Source organism: Ranitomeya variabilis, chromosome 3 (genome assembly GCF_051348905.1).
Source record: "Ranitomeya variabilis isolate aRanVar5 chromosome 3, aRanVar5.hap1, whole genome shotgun sequence".
NCBI classification, from domain to species: Eukaryota; Metazoa; Chordata; class Amphibia; order Anura; family Dendrobatidae; genus Ranitomeya; species Ranitomeya variabilis.
Window position 1 is genome coordinate 667,959,852 of NC_135234.1, and position 20,249 is coordinate 667,980,100.

The 20,249-nt window shown below is 41.1% G+C and overlaps 1 protein-coding gene across 7 annotated transcripts in view; it reads right to left on the reverse strand.

Annotated features, from left to right (window-relative positions):
* Window positions 1–274: 274 nt before the first annotated feature.
* Window positions 275–20,249, reverse strand: part of PDE1B (phosphodiesterase 1B) — a 464,528-nt gene continuing 444,553 nt past the window's right edge. For 4 of the 7 annotated variants that reach the window (XM_077297903.1, XM_077297906.1, XM_077297907.1 and 1 more), the window contains 5 exons: window positions 13,965–14,046; window positions 13,730–13,853; window positions 13,274–13,410; window positions 6,986–7,054; window positions 275–771 (listed from right to left, as the gene is read on the reverse strand). In XM_077297903.1, coding sequence (XP_077154018.1) covers window positions 752–771; window positions 6,986–7,054; window positions 13,274–13,410; window positions 13,730–13,853; window positions 13,965–14,046 — 432 coding nt within the window. In that variant the 3' untranslated portion in view covers window positions 275–751. Of the gene's footprint in view, window positions 772–6,948; window positions 7,055–13,273; window positions 13,411–13,729; window positions 13,854–13,964; window positions 14,047–20,249 lie in introns of all 7 variants that reach the window. The other 3 variants (XM_077297904.1, XM_077297909.1, XM_077297908.1) reach the window with 1 other exon arrangement.

Genomic DNA, 20,249 nt, shown 5'->3' on the forward strand with positions numbered 1-20,249 from the left:
CAGACAGGTAAACGTGATCTGATTGACAGATTTCCATGCCTAAGAACTGATGGTTACACATGCATTATGGTTGGGAAGCAATCCCTGAGGACTGATTTGAGGAGTACTGTTCTGGCAGAGTTCTGGATATTCAAACTCTTTATTTTTGGGTGGGCACAGTTCATAGTTGCTAATATTGCATTTTCTTAAGTTGCAATACATAAGATAGTCCAACATCATCTTCTTCACACTTCTTCAGATGAGATGAAAAAACAGATTTCCATTTTTTTCTTTATGTCACTGTGCATATATGAATCGTTTTTTTTTTTTTGTTTGTTTTTGCATCACTCTGGAAAATGAGAACTAAGTCATGCAGAACCTTCAAAGAATTGTGGGAGGCATTATATATATATAAAATGTAGATGTACATTGCTGACAGCAAAAAAAGAAGAGTGCTTTAATCTAACAGAAACAGAAAAGAAAAAAGTCTGCTCTGTTTGACAAAGCAAAGGCAAGTCCGCATGGTAGTACCTAAATGATCCACACTAAGAGAGACAGACCCACATAGCAGAGACAGGTGGACAGAGAGAAAGAGCTGTGCAATGATCTGTGGGTCACCCACACAGTGTCACAGACGGTGGGATTCGGAGGGTTGTCAAGTTCCCTGAATTCCAGATGTTCTGTGCGTGCCAAGTGACCTGCGGCTTCAGATCCAATCTCTGTATTCCCTGTGTCCTAGTCCTTCTGTACTGCAGGGAGGGCATCTGGACCTCTATGTGGATGGAGAAGTACCTAGACAGTGTGAGAACATAAATTATCAGAACAGTATAAAACATACAAAACAGTGATTTCCTGCAAAATGTATATGCTACATAAACTCATATAAACTGTCTAAGTAATGTTAGCAGCATGCACTTGCAGAATGGTGGTGAATACCTGTCACAAGGAGGATTCTGCAAGTATCACCAACTATTAATGCGCAGTCAGGGTCTGTGGAATCCACAGATTCCTACACTCTTCCTTTTAACTCCATTGAAGGCTATGATCAGTGAAGGGTGACTCAGGCATCAACTCAAAGAACTGCAGCTCCTAGGTAGCTTAACAAGAGTTAAATCTTTGCTGGGCTAATCGTCTTTAGTAACATGCTGTGGGAGAACCATTCCGTTTTTTCCTGTGAGAGTACTGTGCGAATGTGCTCCTGTTTTTCCCATACACTTATCAGATTAGAACTACTCAGGACCATAGTGAGAAATGAGACCCAGGCATCCCCACCCTCAGGGGTAATTCTGGGCATGGGGATAGCCTAGGGACTCTTACATGAGGAACAGAATAAGGAGTCCATTGTTATACTACAGTCACGACGTGACATTATAGCTGGCCATACTTTTTCCTGAACTCCAGTATGCATCTGGTTACTATGCTTGCGAGCAAAATGCAGGCGTTGTCTCTTCAGGTGATTAAATTAAAAGGAGCAGTTAGCTCAGTCCAACATACCGGAACAATCTGTTCTGGTCTCTGGAATTTCGGAACCCAAACTGCCTCTTACAGAAAGATTTTTGGGGGAGCGCAGTCGGTTAATTTCTTTCAGAGAGGCATGTAAACTATATTTTCGTTTACAACCCCACTATTCTGTACAAGAGGAACAGAGGGTTGGAATAATTATTTCTCTCTTGAGTGGGGAAACACAAGCTTGGGTCTTTTCCTTGCCCTCTGATTCACCCTTTTTTTTTTTGTGGATTGATTTTTCTCGGCTATCGGGCTCATCTATGATGATCCTGATAGAACATGATTGGCAGTCTAACATCCTTTCTCTGCAACAGAGAGATTGGGAGGTAGATAATTACTTTGTCGAGTTCTGGCGCTGGTCTACAGATACACAGTGGAATAACCCAGCGCTAAAAGCCAGTTTTTCCAGGGTTTATCTGACAGGATGAAGGAGGCTTTGGTGATGTATGAAAACCTAACTACTTTACAAGGTGCTATGTCTTTGGTAATACCGGAAAAATCCTATACCCAGGTTGATTGTATGATCTTAACCTGGGTCTACATATATCCTCAACTACGATGTCTCAATGTTTGATACCTGCTAGGGTTAAGATTGGGTGCCAGGAGATTTCAACTTCTGTTTTTCTTGATAGTGTGTCAGGGGCAAATATGATTGGTGAGCAATTTGCCAGTTCTTCTGTGTTGGATTTGAAGAAGATATCTAATCCATTTCATATATTTGCCATTGATTCGTCTACTTTTACTCAGCGGGGCTTTTCCGAGTGGGTACAGGGGCTGGAACTCCGTATAGGGGTATCATTAGAAGTACATATCGTGTTATGTCCTTTGGGGTCTTCCTGCCAAATAGTATTGGGGTTTCACTGGTTAGCCTAACATAATCCCACTTTTTATTGGCAAACTCAGGAGATAACTAAATAGAGCACGTACAGTTGAGCTAAAAGTTTACATAACCCGGCAGAACTTTTGCTTTCTTGGCCTATCTTCAGAGAATATGAATGATAACAACAAAACTTTTTCTCCACTCATGGTTAGTGGTTGGGTGAAGCCATTTATTGTCAAACTACTATGGTTTCTCTTTTAAAATCATAATGACAATCCAAAACATCAAATGACCCTGATCAAAAGTTTACATACCCTGGTGATTTTGGCCTGATAACATGCATAGAAGTTGACACAAATGGGTTTCACTGGCTATAAAAGGTAACATCCTCATCTGTGACCTGTTTGCTTGTAATCAGTGTGTGCATAAAAGCTGAGTGAGTTTCTGGCCTCTAGACAGACTCTTGCATCTTTCATCCAGCCACTGATGTTTCTGGATTGTGAGTCATGGGGAAAGCAAAAGAATTGTCAACGGATCTACAGATATAAAAGGTAGTTAAACTGTATAAAACAGGAAAGGGATATAAAAAGATATTCAAGGAATTGATAATGCCAGTCAACAGCATTCAAACAGTGATTAACAAATGGTAACTCAGGGACTCTGTAAAAACAAAATCATGGTCAGGTAGACCAACAAAAATATTGTCCGCAACTGCTAGGAATTGTTCGAGATGCAAAGAAAAACCCAGCTGAAACACTGATTCTCTGAAAACTAGCAGTGTGGCTGTTTCAAGATGCACAATAAGGAGGCACTTGAAGAAAAATGGGCTGCATGGTCGAGTCGTCAGAAAAAAGCCATTACTATGTAAATGTCACAAAGTATCTCGCCTACAATATGCAAAACAGCACAGAGATAAGCCTCAAAACTTCTGGAACAAGGTAATTTGGGGTGATGAGCCACAACCATAAACGTTACATTTGGAGAGAAGTCAACAAGGCCTATGATGAAAGGAACACCATTCCTACTGTAAAGCACACAGGTGGATCACTGATGTTTTGGGGATGTGTGAGCTACAAAGGCACAGGAAACTTGGGCAAAGTTGAAGGAAAGATGAATGCAGCACGTTATCAGCAAATACTGGAGGCTAATTTGCAATCATCAGCCCGGAAGCTACACATGGGACGATGGGACGTACTTGGACGTTCCAACATGACAACGATCCAAAACACAAGGCCAAGTCAACCTGTCATTGGCTACAGCAGAAGAAAGTGAAGGTTCTGGAGTGGCCATCTCCGTCTCATGACATCAATATCATTGAGCCATTCTGGGGAGATCTCAAGTGCGCAGTTCATGCTAGACAGCCCAGGAGTTTACAGGAACTGGAGGCTTCTTGCCAAGATGAGTGGGCAGCTTTACCATCTGAGAAAATAAAGAACCTCATCCACAACAACCACAAAAGACTTCAAGCTATCATTGATGTTAGAGGGGGCAATACACAGTATTAAGAAATGTAGTATGTAAACTTTTGACCAGGGTCATTTTGATGTTTTCGGTTGTCATTATGATTTAAAAAGAGAAAACACAGTAGTTTAACAATAAACGGCTTCACCCAACCACTAACCATGAGTGGAGAAAAAGTTTTGGCGCTATCATCCATATTCTGTGACAAAAGGCCAAGAAAGCAAAAATTCTGCCAAAGTATGTAAACTTTTGAGCACAACTGTATTGTAAGAACCACTCTTCATGAACCTGTATTTCATCGGATACCACAAGCCTACGTGGTCCTCTCTCTGATTTTAGTAATGTATTTTAGGAGATGTCAGGAGCTGCCACCCCACAGGCCCTATGACTGCACCACAAGGTTGATTCCTGGGGCAAAATTGCCCAAGTGCAAACTTTATAATTTGTCTGGTCCTGAGAGATTAGCTCTCAAGGATTATATAACTGAGAGTTTAGCTAAGAGTCACATTAGGCCATCTTCGTTGCCAGTTGTAGCGGACTTCTTCTTTGTCACCAAGAAGGATGGTGGATTACGGCCATGCCTGGACTTCCAGGAGCTCAATCAAATAATGGTTCGGATCCGTATCCTCTTCCACTCATTCCTGACCTTTTTAATCAGAATGCCAGTGCTAAATAGTTCTCTACACTTGACCTTAAAGGGGGGCTAAAATCTGATCCGGGTCAAACGGGGATGAGTGGAAAACTGTCTTTAACACACCGGAGGGGCACTTAGAAAACCTTGTAATGCTTTTTGGTCTTACCAGCGCACTTACAGTGTTCCAACATTTCGTTCATGATGATTTTTCTCATTTTTTAGGGAACTCTGTAATTATTTACTTAGATTACATTCTTAAATACTCATGAGATTATGAGTTTCATATTGAACAGGTCAGGCAGGTACGATGCATTCTCAGAGAGAATAGATTGTATGCTAAACTCGAGAAGTGTGTGATCTAGTCAAAGCCCTCACTAGCATAGGTAACGGGGACATTATAAATGCTTTTTTAAAGCATTTATTTAACTGAATTACATTATACAGGGCTGGCTAGGCAGGAGTTTCATCATACATAGGTGAATGCTGCTAGGTTGGAGGGCATGGGGGACCTGATAGGTTCCCTTTAAACTAAAAATACCTTCGCTGAAGTTAGGACCCTGGTTTATTGATCCATATAAAGTCGTTAATCCTGTTGCTTTCTGTGTGGCATTACCTACATCATTCAAAATTCATAATGTTTTTCACAGGTCTATGTGGTTTTTGAAACCTCTCTTCCCTTACCACCGCCTCTAGTCTTAGTCAATGGGTCATTAGAGTTTCAGGTAACCAAAATTGTCAATTCGCTGTTCATTGCAGTATTTGGTTCATTGACAGGGTTATGGTCCTGATCAGCGGACTTTAGTACCAGCCACTGATATCTACGCTGAACATCGGGTTAGGTCTTCATCATCTTCATCTACATAAACTTCTGGGGCCCCTCTTAAAGGGAGGGATACTGTCAAAACGAGGTTTTTGCAAGTACTATCTACTGTCATAGCAGTGTCAGGGTCTATGGAATCCAAAGATTCTTACACTCTTCCTTTTAACTCCACTGAAGGCTATGATCAGCAAAGAGTGACTCGGGCATCGACTCAAAGAGCTGCAGCTCTTAGTCAGGTTAGGAAGAGTTAAATCTTTGCTAGGCTAATCTCCTTTAGAGAACCACTCATGTCTTCTCTCCTTCTATATAAGTTGGCTTGACTATGCAGGTAATGCCAGCTATAGTTAGTCTATCCTGTTCTGGAGAGGTGGACACATCCTGGTTAACTGGTGTTATTCCAGAGTTGTTACAAGCGGTGTTTGGTGAAGCATTTCCTTTTCACTAGGTGCCTTTATGTTTCTTTGCTGCCTCACACGTTTTACACTTTTGTTCCTTAGTGTCTTTTCATATGAGAGTGCTATGTGACTGTGCTTCTGTTTTTCCGTGTCTGTCTTGTTTGTATTTTCCCCATACATTAACCAGATTAATACTACTCAGGAAAATAGTGAGGAATGAGACCCAGGCAGCCCCACCATCAGGAGTAATCCTGGGGACAGGGATAGCCTTGGGACTCCTAGACTGAAGAACAGAATAGGAGTCCATTGCTATACCACAGCCACACCATGACAGTACCCAGCCATAATGTGGACAAAACCGAATTCATCATCTTTCCTCCATCCCACTCAACATCCTTACCTAATCTATCTATCACAATAAATGACATAACGCTCTCCCTTGTACCAGAAATCTGCTGCCTCGGAGCAACCCTCGACTCTGCCCTGACCTTCAGACCACACACCCAAGCTCTTACCACCTCCTGCTACTTCCAACAAAAAAAATTCCAAAATCTGTCCTTTTCTCAACCTTTAATCTACTAAAATGTTATTGCATGCCCTCATCATCTCCTGGGTCAACTACTGCAATATCCTTCTTTGTGGACTCCCTAGTAACAATCTTGCACCTCTCCAGTCCATCCTTAACTCTGCTGCTCCACTAATCAACCTCTCTCCTTGCTACTTCTCCACTTCTCCCCTCTACAAATCCCTTCTTTGGCTCCTAATTCCCCAAAGTATCCAGTTTAAACTACTAACATTGACCTACAAAACCGTAGAACTAAATTGCCGATATCTTCCAACACTTAATCTCTGGTCCTCTCAAGACCTTCCTTTTTCCGCCAAACTTATACACTTCTCTCCCAACGCCTCCAAAACTTTTCCCGAGTATGCCCCACCCTTTGGAATTCTGATTCCGCCATACTCAGAACTTTCAGACGGAACTTGAAACCCACCTCTTCTAGAAAGCTTATAGCCTGCAATAACCCTGTTGTCACCTCACCACTAATGGAGCTGCAAAACCCAACCAACTGTCTCCTTCCCCATTGTCCTGTAGGCTGTAAACCCACAAGGGCAGGACACTCTCCTTTCTCTACCAGTCTGTCATTGTTAGTTTGTTCATTGTAATTATTGTCTATAACCTTGTCTCATGTACAGCACCATGGAAGCAATGGTGGACTAAAAATAAATAATAATAAATAATAGTTGAGGCCGGGTTCATACCGAAAGAGGTAAACTTAATCCACAAATGCCTAATGGTCCTTCCTGTCCTAAATCCCTCTCTCTGCGTCCCTACCTGATCTTCATGGAAATTGAGCACTAGTCCAGGTTACCATTTTCCTCTGTGCTATGCTCTTCCTCACACGGTGAAAGTTCATCCACAGACGTTTGGTTTGTGATTCCTGAAAATGGAATAATTAGACACATGTTATATTATGTCTAAAGCATACAACGCAACATATAACCATAAAACTCCACCAGTTGTCTGAGGAAACATACATATATTAATTCTCTACCATTATATATATATATATATATATATATATATATATATATATATATATTTAATTTATTCACTAGATGGACTTGCAAAAAACTAGGAAGCTGTTAAAGGGACTCTATCACCTGAATTTGGCGGGCTATGTAACTGCCCTGTGTCCGGTCCGATGGGCGGCGTTTCCTCTTCTTTCATTCACCCCTTCCTTTCCCGCGGTCCTCAATATTTTCTTGAATTTGATTAGGTTTCCTCCGTAGTTCACGCAGGCGCAATGCAATCTTGCCTTGCGCACGTGCAGTATGCTTTGCCCAACTGCGGGCAAAGCCCAAAAGCATTACTGCGCATGCGCCACCGCACTATGTCCCAGAAGTATTTTGCTGTGTTCTGGGACATAGTGCGCCGGCGCATGTGCAGTAATGCTTTTCGGCTTTGCCCGCAGGTGGACAAAGCATACTGCGCGTGCGCAAGGCAAGATTGCATTGCGCACGTGTGAACTACGGAGGAAACCTAATCAAATTCAAGAAAATATTGTGGACCGTGGGAAAGGAAGGGGTGAATGAAAGAAGAGGAAACACCGCCTATCGACCCAGACACAGTGCATTTACATAGCCTGCCAAATTCAGGTGACAGAGTCCCTTTAAGAAATTTGTTGAAATTGCCTATAACACCAACCAGATACTAGATCCAATACTTAATCCCTTCACGCCACAGCCAATTTACATTTTCTGCGGTTGTTTTTTCCTCCCTTTCATCCCAAAGCCATAAAGCTTTGTATTTTTCTGTCCAAATAGACATATGAGGGCTTGTTTTTTGAAGGACAATTTGTACATTTGAATGACCCCATTCATTTTACCAGTCTACTGTAACATGGGAAAAAAAATCCAAGTGCAGTGAAATTGTGAAAAAAAATGCAATTCTGACATTGTTATTTGGGAATTGTTTTCATGGTGTAGATTTTGTGATGGTAAAAATGACCATGCAATATGATTGTCCTCATTAATATGAATATGATTATGGTAATAGTCAACATGTCCAATTTCTTCTTATTGTTTTAGCGATGAAAAAAAGTCAGAAGTTTGTAAAACAAATTTTTTGGGGTTGTGTTGCCATTTTACGAGACCAATAACATTTTAATTTTTTGTCCGATGGAGCCACGTGATGGCTAATTTTTTTGCAGGGCAAGCCGATGTTTTTATTAATACCATTATGGGAAAGATAAGACTTTTTGATCGATTTGTTACAGCTAGTGTTGAGCGATACCGTCCGATACTTGAAAGTATCGGTATCGGAAAGTATCGGCCGATACCGGCAAAGTATCGGATCTAATCCGATACCGATACCCGATACCAATACAAGTCAATGGGACTCAAGTATCGGACGGTATCCCTGATGGTTCCCAGGGTCTGAAGGAGAGGAAACTCTCCTTCAGGCCCTGGGATCCATATAAATGTGTAAAATAAAGAATTAAAATAAAAAATAGGGATATACTCACCCTCTGACGCGCCCTGGACTTTACCGCCGTAACAGGGAGCCTTCTTTGCTTAAAATGCGCGCGTTTAATGGTTTCCGTGACGTCACGGCTTCTGATTGGTCGCGTGCCGCCCATGTGACCGCGACGCGACCAATCACAAGCCGTGACGTAATTTTCAAATCCTGAATGCCTAGAATTAGGCATCAGGACCTGAAAATTACGTCACGGCTTGTTGTGATTGGTCGCGTCGCGGTCACATGGGCGGCACGCGACCAATCAGAAGCCGTGGCATCACGGAAACCATTAAACGCGCGCATTTTAAGCAAAGAAGACTCCCGGTTATGGCGGTAAGGTCCAGGGGCCTCCGGACAGGTGAGTATATCCCTATTTTTTATTTCAATTCTTTATTTTACACATTTATATGGATCCCAGGGCCTGAAGGAGAGTTTCCTCTCCTTCAGACCCTGGGAACCATAAACTGGAAACTTCCGATTCCGATTCCCGATACCAGGAAAGTATCGGATCTCGGTATCGGAATTCCGATACAGCAAGTATCGGCCGATACCCGACACTTGCGGTATCGGAATGCTCAACACTAGTTACAGCCTTTTTTTGTGGAAGTCCAGCGACCAAAAAAAAGGTAATGTTGGCATCCTTGAATCTTTTACATTTACGGTATTTACAGATCTGGTTCATTTTTATATTTTCATAGATCAGACTTTTCAGAACATGGAGATACCACATATGTGTACTGCTTTTATTTTTTTAATATCTTTACTTTCAATTGGGAAAAGGGTAGTGGATTTGAACTTTTAGTTTTTTATTTATTGTTTTCATATTTTATAAACATTTCTTTTTTAGTTTTCATTGTTAGTCCTCTTAGACGTGTTCCCTTAGGGGACACAGCATCACTGCATATAGCAGAAATCACGGTCTCCTTTGAAGCCCGGGCCACAGGCAGTGTTTCAAAGGACCTCCGTAATGACAAGTATGAGCGTCATGGGGTCATCAGCTGACCTCCGGCTGTTATGGCAACATATCAGCTACCAGCTATCACATCAGGGACGCACTGATGGGTGGAGAAAATGACAAGCACACATGTGTGAGCAAGCCCTAGAGGGAAGAAGGTTGCAAGACTAACATTCTGAGAAGAGGATTCTTTACTGTAAGAGCAATGTCAATAGGAAACAGTTAAGAGAGTTTAAAAGCAACCTGGATGGGTTTAGTTTTATTTTTAAGTAATATTGCTATTCCAATATAAAAACCCTAGATTATTGGAGATGGGTTGTTAATTCGAGCATTTCAAAATAGGCTGCAGTCTCATTACGGGATTTTACATTCCCCAATTAAATTGACTTTTATTAAAGGGGTTTTGGATAGGTCATCAACATCGGATCTGTAAGTCTGACGCCCGGCACCTTAATGGTTCAATTTCATTTTAATAGGAGCTGGGTTGCAGTACCCAGGAAAGGAAATTACACAATGGATGGAGCTGTGCTATTTGACTCTTTTCACTATTTACTACTGGAGGTGTAGGTGTTGGACCATTACTGATCTGATCCTGCTGACCTATCCTAGTGATAAGTCATCAATGTCATAATCCTGGAGGACCCCACTTAACATTACTTACTATGGGTTAGTTCCAAACTTCAACCAGTAAGATCACAATTCTCCATTTGGGACATTTATATGGATACACCTAAATAAAATTGGAATGGTTGGTGATATTAACTTCCTGTTTGTGGCACATTAGTATATGGGAGGGGGGAAACTTTTCAAGATGGGTGGTGGCCATGGTGGCCATTTTGAAGTCGGCCATTTTGGATCCAACTTTAATTTTTCCAATGGGAAGAGGGTGATGTGATGCATCAAACTTATTGAGAATTTCACAAGAAAAACAATGGTGTCCTTGGTTTTAACGTAACTTAATTCTTTCATGAGTTAGTTACAAGTTTATGACCACTTATAAAATGTGTTCAAAGTGCTGCCCATTGTGTTGGATTGTCAATGCAATCCTCTTCTCCCACTCTTGACACACTGATAGTAACACCGCAGAAGAAATGCTAGTCTAAAGGGGTCAGATTCCTTGTAGGAATGCTCGGACCTGACACCCATAATGTGGTGGTGCACCATCTTGCTGGAAAAACTCTCACTGATGTGTTGCCATCTTCAGTGCACAAAGAGGGCAACACATCATCATGTAGCAGTTTCAGATATCCAGTAACATTGAGGTTTTTATTGATGAAGAATGGCCCCACTATCTTTGTAACCCACATAATACACCATACCATCAATTATTGGTGTCAGGTCCGAGCATTCCTACATGAACAGTTTCCTGGAAAGTAGATTGGTCATCGTGGGCCAGTTGAATGGCCACCAAGGTCTCCCGATCTGAACCCCCTTAGACTTTTTTCTTTGGGGTCATCTGAAAGCAATTGTCTATGCTGTGAAGATACAAGATGTGCAGCATCTGAAACAACGGATACTGGAAGCCTGTGCTAGCATTTCTTCTGCGGTGGTGCTATCAGTGTGTCAGGAGTGGGAGAAGAGGGTTGCATTGACAATCCAACAAATTGGGCAGCAGTTTGAACACATTTTATAAGTGGTCATAAACTTGTAAATAACTAATGAAAGAATAAAGTTAAGTTAACACGCAGCACACCATTGTTTTTCTTGTGAAATTCTCAATAAGTTTGATGTGTAACATGACGCTCCTCCCATTGAAAAAAATAATCCAAAATAATCCAATAATCCAAAATGGCCAGCTTCAAAATGGCCAACATGGTCAACACCCATCTTGAAAAGTTTCAGTATAAATGGCACACCCTGTACAAAATCACATTAAATGATTTTTACATAATTGAATTGTATTTTATTGCACAAAATAAGTATTTGATCACCTACCAACCAGCAAGAATTCTGGCTCTCACAGACCTGTTCGATTTTCTTTAAGAAATCCTACAATTCTGCACTCATTACCTGTATTAATTGCAACTGTTTGAATTTGTTACCTGTATAAAAGACGCCTGTCCACACACTCAATCAATCACATTCCAACCTCTCTATCGTGGCCAATACCAAAGAGCTGTTGAGGGACAAAATTATAGACCTGCACAAGGCTGGGATGGGCTACAGGACAATAGGCAAGCAGCTTGGCGAGGAGGCAACAACTGTTGGCACAATTATTAGAAAATGGAAAAAACAGAAGATGACTGTCAAGTTTCTTCGGTCTGGGGCTCCATTCAAACTCTCACCTCATGGGGTAGGGATGATTCTGGGAAAGATCAGGAATCAGCCCAGAACTACATGGGAAGACAGTCTCAAATATTACTGTTAGTAACACACTATGCTGTCATGGATTAAAATCCTGCAGGGCCCATTTGAAGTTCATCAATGACCATCTGGATGATCCAAATGAGGCATGGGAAAAGGTAATGTGGTCAGATGAGACCAAAAAAAGAACTTTTGTTGAATGAACTCCACTGTTTAGACAAAGAAGAAGGATGAGTACAACTCCAAGAACACCGTCCCAACCGTGAAGCATGGTCAGGGAAATATCATACATTGGGGGTGCTTTTCTGCAAAGGGGACAGGACAACTGCACTGTATTGGAGGGAGGATGGATGGGGTCATGCATCGCGAGATTTTGGCCAACAACCTCCTTCCCTCAGTAAGAGCATTGAAGATGGGTCATGGCTGGGTCTTCCTGCATGAAAATGACCATAAACAGACAGCCGGGGCAACTAAAGAGTGGCTCCGTAAGAAGCATTTCAAGGTCCTGGAGTGATCTAGCGAATGTCCAGATATGAACCCAATAGAAAATCTTTGGAAGGAGCTGAAATTCATCTTGCCCAGTCACAGCCCCAAAACCTGAAAGATCTGTATGGAGGAGTGGGCCAAAATCCCTGCTGTAGTGTATGCAAACTTGGTCAAGAACTACAGGAAACATCTGACCTGACGTCTGTAATTTCAAACAAAGGTTTCTGTACCAAATATTAAGTTCTGTTTTCTATTGTATCAAATACTTATATCATGCAATAAAATTCAAATTATTTATGTAAAAATCATACAACGTGATTTTCGGGATTTTTTTTAAGATTCTGTGTCTCACAGTTGAAGTGTACCTACTATAAAAATTACAGACCTCTCCATTTTTTTATGTGGAAAAACTTGCAAAATCGGAAGTATCAAATAGTCTCATATGCCTCTACATGAATCAGGAGCTCCTGACGGGTAGCGTACACCTTTGTGTGCACATCTCCACAAATCCCTCTACAGCCCCTGCTGGATTAAGTTTTGTGGAGGAGCGAATGCCACCACTTGTCATGAATTTGATGAGCGGTGATCTCAACTTTGTTGCGCTGGGCCAAAATGGTGTGAGAATGCCAAAAGTTGCATAATTTTAGCATTTTAGCACAGCTGCCCATTGTGCCAAAATAATGCAACTTTTCAAAGCTATTTACTTTCGAATACTGGCGTAAAAGCTGTGATGTATCGGGCCCAATGTTTTGTTTTGTTTTTTTTACTGACTGGTTGCCTTTACATTGAGAGTAATCTCTACTTTTGTATGCGGTATAAGATGGATTACATAATCAAGTACTTGACCTTTCAAGTATAATATCAAGTTCCTTTTGTAAGTAATAAATTCCTCACCACTTGCTGCTCTTTCTTTCCACTTCTGTTTATTCTCCTGGATATACTTGGTCCAGGTTGATCGGAAGCTGTTTATGTCAGCATTAATGTCTCCTAGCTCAGCTTGTTCATCCAGTGATGGCTGCCTCCATTGCGAGCTATGAGTAGGAGAGAGTTACATTATAAAGCCTATTTATTGGGAGTCTGCTATAAAAAAAATTCTATATCGGTTACCTTAAAACAATCAAAACAGTTATTTACAGTATGTTCCCCACTAGTGACCCCCAATTTCCTGTCCAATAATTTCATATTAATCTATGATCTGATTCAATGGACTGTTGGGCTCAGTTTAAAGCTGGCAGGTGCATTACCTGGCAGGGAAACCCCAAGATCATAGGGTTATCTAAAAAGGAAATTCCTATTAGTAATTTAATTTAGTTTTGCATTTCTTGATTAAGTGATTGGAGCTTCACACACCTGGACTGATTGACAGGAGGTGCTGGTTTGGATTTGCTTCCTTCTTCTACTAATGGAAGAACGATTTTCTCAGCCACATCAGTCAAGACTGAAAATGTTGGGTCAACAATAAAGTCAATGAATCCTGTAATAGAGAAAATCAGTTATTTCAGTAGCGCAGTGCATTTTTGGTCCATGCCAGTGCTCACAGGTCATCTCAAGAACCAGACATGCACGGTAATAGGAGCTGAGTTACCTATCTGGGATTGAGCTACCAATGTGGACTTGCGGTCACAGAGTGGTGAGAACGGCAGGCCCATTTCAGCTTCTTTGTCACCCTACAAGATACAAATGCAAAATTATGACTGTGTATAGAAGGTATTGCACAAAACTGAAGAGGCTGTTACAAAAAACAGTCATAGGATCCAGCAGACCCATCCTTGGGATGATACCATACCTAGTAATAAAATAAGACGAGAGGAACAAGGGGAATCTGCAAAGAATACAACTGACATTAGGAAAAAAATATTAGTGTGAAAATTGCTACCAATTGCATGCAGATTTTGGTATACTCCTAACGATTAGTGATGAGCGAATATACTCATTACTCGAGATTTCCCAAGCACGCTCGGGTGTCCTCCGAGTATTTTTTAGTGCTCAGAGATTTAGTTTTCATGACCGCAGCTGAATGATTTACATCTCTTAGCCAGCTTGATTACATGTGGGGGTTCCATAGCAACCAGGCAACCCCCACATATACTTATGCTGGCTAATAGATGTAAATCATTCAGCTGCGGTGATGAAAACTAAATCTCCGAGCACTAAAAAATACTCGGAGGACCCCCGAGCATGCTCGGGAAATCTTGAGTAACGAGTATATTCGCTCATTACTACTAACGATCACTACAGGAAAAATGCTACTCAAAGGATAGGCCCACAGCATCGACTCCTCGTGTGATCATGCGAAAAACTTCTTTTCAAAGTAATGGCGGAAATCCCAAGTAGGGAATTTCTTCTTATATAATGAAGGACATTGCAAAATGCTGTTAAAATGATGGTGATATTTAATATAAGGAAGCATAATAAATACATGAAAATGCAAAATAAGATCCAAAGCAACATAGATTCCGCAACCATTTTCTTTATTGTGCTATATAAATGGAAAAATAGCAACATTTCTGCCACGCATAGCCTTTTACAGGCCAACACAACAATGTCTTGGCTTGAAAAAGGCTGTGTGTAGCCAAAAAGTTTTTAAACATTTTTTCATATGACACAATACAAACATTGTTAGGAAAGATCTGTTGTCTTGGGCTCTTCATTGGATTTGATTTTTCTGGCGATGGAGATGGCAAAGTTTTCATCCAACAATTTTATGTACTAAGGTCATCTAACTACATATGTTTCCTTTACCTTATTATGCAGGCTAGAACATCCAATTGACACTGTTTAGATGTTATAACTTATAAGTAGTGATCAGATTCTTGGTACTCATAACAAGCTTTTCGTAATGCTTGAGTGCTCGACTCAAGTAACGAGCATAATGGGAAACTCGAGCATATTTCCAGTGGCCCTTCCTAGGATGTTTGGGGGCAGAAAAATTGCTGAAATGGAATGGGAACAGCAGGGGGAAGATGCCTGGACATATCTCTGATTCCCAGGTGGGAACAATGTTATCAAATGTAACGTATATTTTTTTGTGTTTACAAATTCATTGTCTTTAATAAAGTCTTCTAAACCTAAAAAGTCAATACGACTTTGCATGGCATGCTCAATGCAACTCATTCAACAAGGAATGGATTTTTAGAATTAAAGCTCATTACTATGAATTAAATGTTGTTAATTCTTTCCGTTTCTTAAGAAACATATAAAGGAGAAACAGCAGCTTCCAAAGAACAGCTTGTATGTTCCTGACTTGTTAATTGATAGATGTGTAATGACATTGAGACATTTTGTAGTCGGCAATTGCTCCAAATTTCAGATTTATATTTTTAATTCAAAATTAAAATGCTTAATCAGAAATTTAATATCAGGTAATAATCACAGCACGACTCACAATGTGTACGTTATTAGGCTCATAAAGTAAATTGATGCATTATTGTTATTTCTAGGGTTATACAATAAGTTGAAAGGAAATGATTAGAATAACAGAAAATCAGGTCTTTGTTATAAATCAACGTTCTGCTCATAGCAATTTACATACGAATTGTTGTTTAAAGACAAATTCACCTGCTTATTATACAGTATAAGCAGAGGTGTAGTTAAAGAGATCAGCACCTCTGAGAAAGCTAGCCTATCAGTCAGGTCCTTATTAGAGATGGGCGAACCTGAACACCTACTATTCGGGCACGGACACGAACATGGATTTCATCAGGAAGTCCGTGTTACTGTTCGGGTTCGGCTGCCCGAACACCGGGTGTTTGTCGCACTGTCATGTGCATGGCACATGGCAGCGCGGTAAACACCGCTTCTAATCGGCGGTGAAATCATCCCCGTTGGTCAGAGAGCCGCTGTTCCCACGCTGTCAAAAGACAGCATGAGCGCTCAGCTGTGATCGGAGGTATAAAGATTACCTCCGGTCACAGGTGTCAGCTGATGGGACTACTGATCCCAACATCTGACACCTGCTGCCGCTGATAACAGTGAGAGTAGGAGCGGCGGATGGGAGTATTAATCAGCTGCTCCTGTGCGGTAAATTATTTTTTTTTAAAATGGCATGGGTTCTCCTGTATTTTTGCTAACCAGCCAGGCAAAACTCACAGTTGAGGGCTGCAACCCTCAGCTGTCAGCTTCAACAAGGCTAGTTATCAAGAATAGAGGAGTCCCCACGCTGGTTTTTGAATTTTTTAAATAAACAATACAAAAAACGGCGTGGGATCACCCTCATTTTTGACAACCAGCCTTGCCAAAATTCACAGCTTGGGGCTGGTATTCTCAGGCTGGTAAGGGGCCATGAATATTGGCCCCTCTCAGCCTAAAAATAGCAGCCCGCAGCTGCCCAGAAAGGGCACATCTCTTAGATGCGCCAATTCTGGCGATTTGCCCGGCTCTTCCCACATGCCCTGTAGTGGTGGCAAGTGGGGTTAATATTTTTGGGGTTGATGTCACCTTTGTATTGTCAAGTGACATCAAGCCCATGGCTTAGTAATGGAGAAGTGTCTATAAGACACCTATCCATTACTAACCCCATAGTCACATTGTAAGAAAACACAGACATCCAGAAATAGTCCTTTAATTGAAAGAAAGACACAGATTCCTTTAATAATCTTAATTAAACCATACTTATGACCTCGCCTTATTCCACCAAAGCCCTCGATCTCCTGTAATAAAACTAAAATAAAAAAACAACAATATACCATACCTCTCTGTTGTTCTGTCCCATGTCATAATCCATGTCTGGGATAAACAGTTTTCAACCTGGACGGTGCCAAGATGCGACCGTCCAGGCTGACAATCACTGGTGACTGAACTGCTGTGAGCGCAGCCTCAGTGACCGGTGGTGACATCATTGAGGTTACGTCTGATCACTGAGGCTCTGTTCCCAGCCGGGCTGAACTGTGGTGACCTTGGTGAGATCCCCGCTGGCAGTGTGAGGGTTTTTATGCCTCTGTTTTATGTGAATCCAAATAAAAGGACATTTTATGGGACGGTGAGTGCCACTCTCTTCTTGATTTTGTGGGCGTGAATATTGCCTTGTCTTTTTCTAAAGTGTGGCACCAGAGATCCCGGAGTCGGTGCTGAGTTGCAGTCCTGGAATAAGCACAGCAGTGCCAGCCATCTGTGTTCACTTTCATCATTTATTTATTATATCTATACACACAGATTTATTTATGTTAATAGGTTGTTATCTTACAGGTCCACCAAAATGGATCGGATTTATAGAAATCTCATGCTCACTGTCCTTTTTTTTACATAGCGTAAATAGACCTGCGTTACTTTTTTCAAATCCACAACATGTAAAATTTCTCTTGCACATATGCTGAGTTTTATGTACATATTTTTCTCATAGAATTGCATTAGATGCTGAAAATCAGAACGTAAAAGACGCATGTAATCAGCACTTGACTGTATCACTAAAGTTTTGTCAAGCCAAATTCTAGGAAGCTTCAAAAACAAAGCAGCTTTATTTAAATAATGACATACCAAACAGAGACAAAAACAGCAGCGTCAAAAACTCAATACAAACACAAGTAAAAAAACCACTCCAAAATGTAATGAAAAAACACAAGTAACCTAATTTATCCTAATAGGTGCAGAAATGTTACAGAAAATCTGCAACATTAAAAACTCACCAGGTACTCATTGTGGGAATGCAGCCTCATGGTACGTTTACGAACAGGTTTGTTTTTTTTGCAAAGATTTAGAAATAGTTACATAGTTACATAGTTATTAAGGTTGAAGGAAGACTTTAAGTCCATCTAGTTCAACCCATAGCCTAACCAAACATGCCCTAACATGTTGATCCAGGGGAAGGCAAAAAAACCCCATGTGGCAAAGAGTAAGTTCCACATTGGGGAAAAAAATTCCTTCCCGACTCCACATACGGCAATCAGACTAGTTCCCTGGATCAACGCCCTATCAAGGAATCTAGTGTATATACCCTGTAACATTATACTTTTCCAGAAAGGCATCCAGTCCCCTCTTAAATTTAAGTAATGAATCACTCATTACAACATCATACGGCAGAGAGTTCCATAGTCTCACTGCTCTTACAGTAAAGAATCCGCGTCTGTTATTATGCTTAAACCTTCTTTCCTCCAGACGTAGAGGATGCCCCCTTGTCCCTGTCACCGGTCTATGATCAAAAAGATCAGCAGAAAGGTCTTTGTACTGTCCCCTCATATATTTATACATTAACATAAGATCATCCCTTAGTCTTCGTTTTTTAAAACTAAATAGCCCCAAGTGTAATAACCTGTCTTGGTATTGCAGACCCCCCATTCCTCTAATAACCTTGGTCGCTCTTCTCTGCACCCGCTCTAGTTCAGCTATGTCTTTCTTATACACCGGAGACCAGAACTGTACACAGTATTCTAAGTGTGGTCGCACTAGTGACTTGTATAGAGGTAAAATTATGTTCTCCTCATGAGCATCTATGCCTCTTTTAATACATCCCATTATTTTATTTGCCTTTGTAGCAGCTGCCTGACACTGGCCACTGAACATGAGTTTGTCATCCACCCATACACCCAGGTCTTTTTCATTGACGGTTTTGCCCAGAGATTTAGAATTAAGCACATAGTTATACATCTTATTACTTCTACCCAAGTGCATGACCTTACATTTATCCCCATTAAAGCTCATTTGCCATTTATCAGCCCAAGCTTCTAGTTTACATAAATCATCCTGTAATATAAAATTGTCCTCCTCTGTATTGATTACCCTGCAGAGTTTAGTGTCATCTGCAAATATTGAAATTCTACTCTGAATGCCCCCTACAAGGTCATTAATAAATATGTTAAAAAGAAGAGGGCTCAATACTGACCCCTGTGGTACCCCACTGCTAACCGCGACCCAGTCCGAGTGTGCTCCATTAATAACCACCCTTTGTTTCCTATCCCTGAGCCAGCTCTCAATCCACTTACACATATTTTCCCCTATCCCCATTATTCTCATTTTATGTAACAACCTTTTGTGTGGCACCGTATCAAAAGCTTTTGAAAAGTCCATATACACTATATCCATTGGGCTCCCTTGGTCCAGTCCGGAACTTACCTCTTTATAGAAACTGAACTGATCAGTATTGTAGTATTCAGTCACTATGTGTTGGTAATATGTGGTCTGGACATGGTGTTGCAGTATTTGTCCCTGGTATGTGCTATTTGGTCACTTTGTGGTGGTAATATGTGGTCTGGTCATGGTGTTGTGGTAATTGTTCCCTGTATTTGATATTATTCAATCACTGTGGTGGTAATATGGTTTCTGATCATGGTGTAGCGGTATTTGTTCTTTGTATGTGATATTATTCGATCACTGTGGTGGTAATATGTGGTCTGGTCATTGTGCGGTGGTATGTGATCTTTGTATGTGATATTATTGGTCATTTTTAAAATTGAAAAATAAATAAAAATATACCTAAATTGTATTGCATATTTTAACAAATATTTAGTGGGTTACAGCAGAGTAGGGCCCGGCCAAAAGTGTCTACTGTGTTATAGCGGCGGCTTAAAAAATCTTTTGGCCAAATCAAATGCTGCTGGCTATATGTGTGATCTGATGATGGGAACTGTTAATGTGTGATAGGTGAGAAGTGGAGTTTTTCCAAGAGAGAGTGGTGGGACTGTGGACAGTTCGATGGGTGGAGGCGGGACTGGGGTGGAGCCTGGGCAGAGTCTCAAGGGGGCCCCGAAAATGTTGCCAGTATGGGGCCCCGAAATTTCTAGTGGCAGCCCTGACAATAGATAGTGGGTTTTTTGCTTACTGCTTAATGATTCACAACTCCCATAAACTACAGTGGAGCTAGCACAGACATGGCCACCTATCTAACTCACTCCTTTCTGGAGTGCCAAAAGGGTTGAGACCCCATTCTCCTGATGTATGA